The following is a 5,741-nucleotide window of genomic DNA, read 5'->3' as shown; positions in this document are numbered from 1 at the left end:
GTGGATATGTTGTGATGTGGTAGCTATAGGCTTGGTTTTCATGTTCTTCATTTAGTTGTGGAGGGGGGTTGTAAGGCAAGTCTGTACCTCAAGTCTGTAAATGGTATGATAGTGAAATATTTCACTCTCAACAGTTTCCAGTTTAGTGTAAAAATAGTTGATGGTTTAATGACAGGCTTTGCTCAAAATGTGACTGCATTTATGAATGAGCAATTTTGGATTTAAAACTGCAATCTCATGTCTATCAATGCCATGTGAGTAAGTAATCAGTTGGAAAACGATGTTGGCTATCCAATGTATTTGGATCCATTTTTACCCTGTTACCCCGCACCAGGCTAAAATCATTGTTCCCAACACCACTGCGGGCCTTATTATTGGCAAGGCTGGAGCCACGGTAAAGTCCATGATGGAGCAGTCAGGAGCCTGGATCCAGCTGTCACAGAAACCTGAGGCTGGAAGCCTGCAGGAGCGTGTGGCGACGGTAAGCGGAGAGCCAAACCAGGTGCGCCGTGCTGTGCAGCTTATTGTGCAAAAGATCCAAGAAGATCCACAGAGTGGGAGTTGTCTCAATATCAGTTATGCAGGAATTTCGGGCCCTGTAGCCAATGCAAATCCGACGGGATCACCGTACGCCAGCGCAGCTGGGATTTGTCCGAGCGACGTACTCCCAGCCGTAACGGCTGGTCTCCTCGGCCCTTCGGCCATAGGAAGTGTACCTACCTTTCCAACCATGCTCTCGGGTCTGGGAGGTACAGACCTGGTGGCTATATCTTCAGCACTCAACACCCTGGTAGGGTATGGCTATGGTCTTCCAACCCCCAGCTTGGCTTTGGGCCTCACCCCAGGTAGTGGCCCAACTGCCGTCGCTGCACCATCTGCCTTACTGGGGTCCAATATTGCGGCTGCTAATCTTCTGGCAAATTACGCGAGTGAAGCTGGAGCACTAACCAGTGTGGCACCTGCTGTAGCGGCAACACCTGGCTCAATCGCCGCTCTGGCTGGGTTGGGCCCGAACGGTGCTTACTTGGGCTCACCCCTCATGGCTAACACCTTTCTCACAACCGATAAGCGCATGGCATCAGCCCCAATAACAGCCGAGTCCGCCAAGGAAACTATGGAGATCACAGTGCCCGAGAACCTGGTCGGCGCCATCTTGGGAAAAGGTGGAAAAACGCTGGTGGAGTATCAGGAAGCAACAGGTGCGCGGATCCAAATTTCCAAGAAGGGAGAATACGTGCCAGGAACACGGAACCGCAAGGTGACCATCACCGGCCCAGTGGCCTCGCAGCAGGCCGCCCAGCATCTCATCTCCCAGCGTATTGCATACGAGCAGAGCCTCCGCGCCTCAAATCCACAAAAGGTGGAATAGCATCGAAGGCCTGCTGTTTCTCTCTTAAAGCTAACCTCGAAACCCATTTGCTGCCATTTTGACTCCTGCCCTTGTGTATATTTAGAAGTTATTTTCCTGTTTAGTTTCAGTCCCCATCGTCCTGCGACCTCCATGTTTTCGTTCTCTCGTGTCCTCCGGAATTTTTTTCCTTTCCGCGCTCTCCAGTCGGATTCTCGTCTTTTAGAAACTACTGTCGCGCCAACTTGAATCGTGATCGACAAACTAATTCGTATTAGAGATTGGGGGGAAAAAATGTCCACTCTTTCTTTCGAGGAGATTCAAGACCATAGTCGTTTAGAAATATATTTTAGAACAGAATCGCAAAAGTGAGAAGTATTTTTAGGTGGTTTGCCGTAGTGAAGTGTAAATACATCATTGTCATATCGAGAAGTTGATTTCTTTTGGAAAATTGTTTCTTTTGTTTTTTACTTTGTAGGAAACATTTGCTTTTTTTTGTTACAACACTACGTACCGACGGGACTTTTCTTTCCTCCATGTAGTTAATTTGTTTTTTTACTCTTTCATTTTAAAAAAGAAAATCTCTGGCATGAAGTCTAAATGTTTCATTCTTCGGATATGTGCAAGTGCCAAGTAGGGGGTTTTTTCTCGCTGAACAGTATTGAAGATCCTCTCACCGTTTGCTAGAGGTTTTCACGCAAGAGTCCGTGTAACATAATGTTTACTTCCAAAAGAAAACAAACTCATCAGCATGATTTAAGAGAATGAAGAATAGTGAAACTCAACCCCCTGAATGAAATCCCACTGCCTGTGTCACAAGAATCAATCTCGTATATTTTAAGGTAATAGGTGGAGGGGAGGGGCTGGAGAGGGGAAGCAGTGGTGGCAAGGTGGCAAGTCCACTTAACTTTGGCCAACTGTACAGGTCATGAACAATATTGTGAGTTTCATAAAGTTTGAAACGAGAATCAAGTATTGCTTATAGGATGGAAAAGCTAATGTATAACTGGGAAGGTGAGAATTCCCTGGAGGTTTTTTTTATCGATCACTGGTCCACGCGATGCCGCTCGAGAACGACCGGCGGTCTTTCCAACTCGCTCACGTGTGCCGTATCCATCGTATCCGTCGTGGTCACGCCGTTGCCAGGTTCGACCCCTTTCACGGCGATGCCGCGTGCGTGCATCCCATACACCTCTTGATCACTCTCATCTTGTCCCCTGACTAAAAACCCACCCTTTTGCTATGTATTAACATTACATCCATTGCTAGTGACGAGCGCAGCCATCTTGCGTCGTCCATAAGTTTTTGCTTGTGATCCATGCGGTAGCGAATCGACTCCGATTACCCCCATTTCATGGATTAACTTTGCATTTGTGACTGTATACCAACCGGTCTCATGATGTGTGTAAGATTAGTCCACTGAAAATGCAGTAGCTGGTGTTGTGAAATGAGTTTCCTCCGACATTTTGTTTTTTTTTGTGCATTTTGTGCAGTGTTGTGTAGAAAAACCAATGAAATTTCTATATTTGCTCATTTTGTTCATTATAAATGTGCTTTTTTTCCATTGCATCAGCCTGTGACTCGTCTCATTTTTACCTTCTGCATGTCCCAAGCCTTAAGGCCCATGCAGATCACCCTTGGGATTTCAAATGGGGTTCGCTTTGAGTTGCTCTATTGCCTGAGGGACCTCAAAATTGCCCGGGTGGGGATGATCGGAAGGATTGGTATGTTTTCAAGTGGTGTTCATCGATTGGAAAAAAAAAAAATCTTTAAAATTGTTTACCTTTTAAAAACACCAACAACAACAAAAAATGCTCTGAAGGACAATCCGTTCCGAGGATTTCAAATTGTTCTGCACGATGTCGGTGAGAAAGAAAACGGTCATCGACCTGGGTCGTGCCTTTCAGGATAGAGCAACTTGCCTCACCAACCTAAACGCATGCTCTCCCTTTCGCATATCCAGCCTCATGGGAACTGGGCTTGACTAATACCCTGCGCCTTTGGTCATCGCTGGGTGGGACTTTTTTACATGGATCATCAGTCTCTCACCTTGTGCTCCACCTCACTGCGCAGTGCATTTCCCCCTTGTCAAATTTCCATCTGCCAAGAGACTCTGCACAAGGTGCTGGGATCGCGTGGGGTCGGGGTGTGGTGACGGCGGTTTGGTAGGAGCGGATGAGGCGGTGCATGGTTTAAGCAAGGAGCAGTGTAGAGTGGTACTTAATAGGGGGCAGAGCATCGGAGGGTGGCGATTTTAAGTGGTGGGTAAAGCAGTGTATGGTTAGGGTTTGGTGTGCCAAGGTAAGGAGGTACAGTGACGTAGGTCAGTGATGGCTTCGTCATAAGCACTGCAGAGCATTTCTTAGGTTTAGCTTGTCATTCGAAGAGTTAAGCAAACAATGCTTTTAAAATCCAGTTTTGTCCAACTCACTATTAGGTTAACCGAGTCAACTCGACACCATCTTATTAAGGTCACTCAGATAGTTTAGAGCTTTTCCATGAGGTCAGAGCTTAGGAATTGTTTGTGCTGGAATTGATTCTATGTAGTGCTGCATGCCAGCTTTAGTCGTCCTGGCTTTTAAGGCAAGAGTAGCAAACCAAGTTGGGAAGAAAAGAAATAATTATACAGTGGCAAAACTGTAACAACCTCCAAAACTGCTCGTTATTTATTTTCCATAACTCTTAAGAGAACCATTCCAGGGTGATTTTAATATTGAGACAAATGTTAAATGATGTCATATTTCAGCCCAAGAAATAGGACCTTTTAAACGTCGCTACGTAGCCTACTTATGCAAGTCACAGGACTTTCTATATTGACTGAAAGTTCAAATGGACACCCATTTAGACTTCCTAACCTTTATTTAAATGCCATAAAACAAATATCTTCACTGTAGCAGATATGTTGCAATATACCGTCACAAACGAAGCACTGGCTGCAGAGAATAACAGACATCGCGGATTGTAGAAGCATCACCCATCTTGTCTACAGTGGAAATCACCAGCCATTCCATCAAGGGGCTCGTCCTGTAAAATCCATGGTCAGACAATCGCGGGCTTTTGTGGCTCTAACACCCATTTTACACATCGCTATAACCTCATCGTGTCGACCGCACTGATGTTTTCCACGCGAGATTGTTGAGGACTTTTTCTGAGTACGCTCGCTCATCGAGTTCTAGTTTTATCCTAACTCGAAGTACAATATTTTATCGCAATAAGAGATAACTTTTATGGAATCCACTTTGTGTGTGCGTGGATGTGAACGGAGCTGGGAAGATGACGTATATCGGTTTGCCTGTGCGGGGCAAACGGAGTGTGTCGGTAGATTTTTCTGAGTGCGAGACAGACATTCGAGGTGATACACATTCTTTCTCTGTGCTATTCCTGCTGAATCCCATATACCCGAAGGTAACTGTCTAATCCAACCATGCGTGCGGCCTATACGGTAAACTTACCGCACTGCGCGAGAACTAAATTATTTATCTCTGGGATAACACCCCTCTCTTGCTTTTTTGAAGGAATTTTGTACAAGGATTATCTTTTATGAGAAAGAGAAAAAAAAATCTATTTTTTTACTGAAATAAACAATCAAAACGCTAAGTGTTTTATTTTTTAAACCCGCACCTTCACCATGTCTACAATATCCATGGCAGTAAAAGGGGCGAAACTGATGGATGATGTCCTTGGGTGATGCTTACAACATCCTGGGTGATATTCCGTTTATTTATTTATTTATTTATTTATTCCCACCCCATTCCCTGATGACACATTTTGTTTTATAAATCGTGAGATGAACGAATCTGATTCTTAGCATTGCAGAAGCAGATAGTCACCTGAGCTCGGACAGATTCTGCACTTGACGACGGCATGACTGATGCAGATACCGTGAGTATGTCTTGTTTTTTTAAACTCCTCCTTTCAGTGACCACTTAGCACTTTTAACAGTGGATTTGGTAAAAGCGTGTTCTCAACCAAAATGGTATTCAACTCAACACAAATATGTATGCTTATACTTCCAGTATGGGCTTTTAAATCAGCAATTGAGACTGTAGCCTGGGGTTACATGGAAGCTTTATGTCAGGGTATTGTTATGAAAAGACTCTTTCATATTGTGACAGAGCATTACCAAGAGATTAATGACGTGGTATGTGGTTGTCAGGATGAACTCAAGCTAACCTTGACAGACACCTCTGGAATTCTAACCTGAAAGGCCTGCAGCGACAGATGGATTGGCAGTGGAATCAGAGATAATGTTTGCTTTCCACCTGTTGTTGTTTTCTTTGACCGTGTGAAATTTGCACTTCCACGGCACATCTGGAACTAAATGGCAGAAAGCCAACCATTCTACCTAGGTGAACTGTCCTCATTTAAACCTCCTTGATAATCAGTGTGAGTG

The 5,741-nt window shown here is 44.6% G+C and overlaps 1 protein-coding gene across 2 annotated transcripts in view; it reads left to right on the top strand.

Moving 5' to 3' along the window:
* Window positions 1-4,945, top strand: part of LOC147011854 (RNA-binding protein Nova-1-like) — a 99,734-nt gene extending 94,789 nt beyond the window's left edge. For both annotated transcript variants that reach the window (XM_085857261.1, XM_085857262.1), the window contains one exon: window positions 335-4,945. In XM_085857261.1, coding sequence (XP_085713387.1) covers window positions 335-1,369 — 1,035 coding nt within the window. In that variant the 3' untranslated portion in view covers window positions 1,370-4,945. The remainder of the gene's footprint in view (window positions 1-334) is intronic.
* The last annotated feature ends 796 nt before the right edge of the window (window positions 4,946-5,741 follow it).

The sequence above is a fragment of the Eptatretus burgeri genome, chromosome 15 (assembly GCF_056783735.1).
Source record: "Eptatretus burgeri isolate ZD-2024b chromosome 15, Ebu_testis_v1, whole genome shotgun sequence".
In the NCBI taxonomy this organism is placed as follows: domain Eukaryota; kingdom Metazoa; phylum Chordata; class Myxini; order Myxiniformes; family Myxinidae; genus Eptatretus; species Eptatretus burgeri.
Note: the sequence above shows the minus strand (reverse complement) of the source record. Positions and strands in the feature narration are given on the sequence as shown.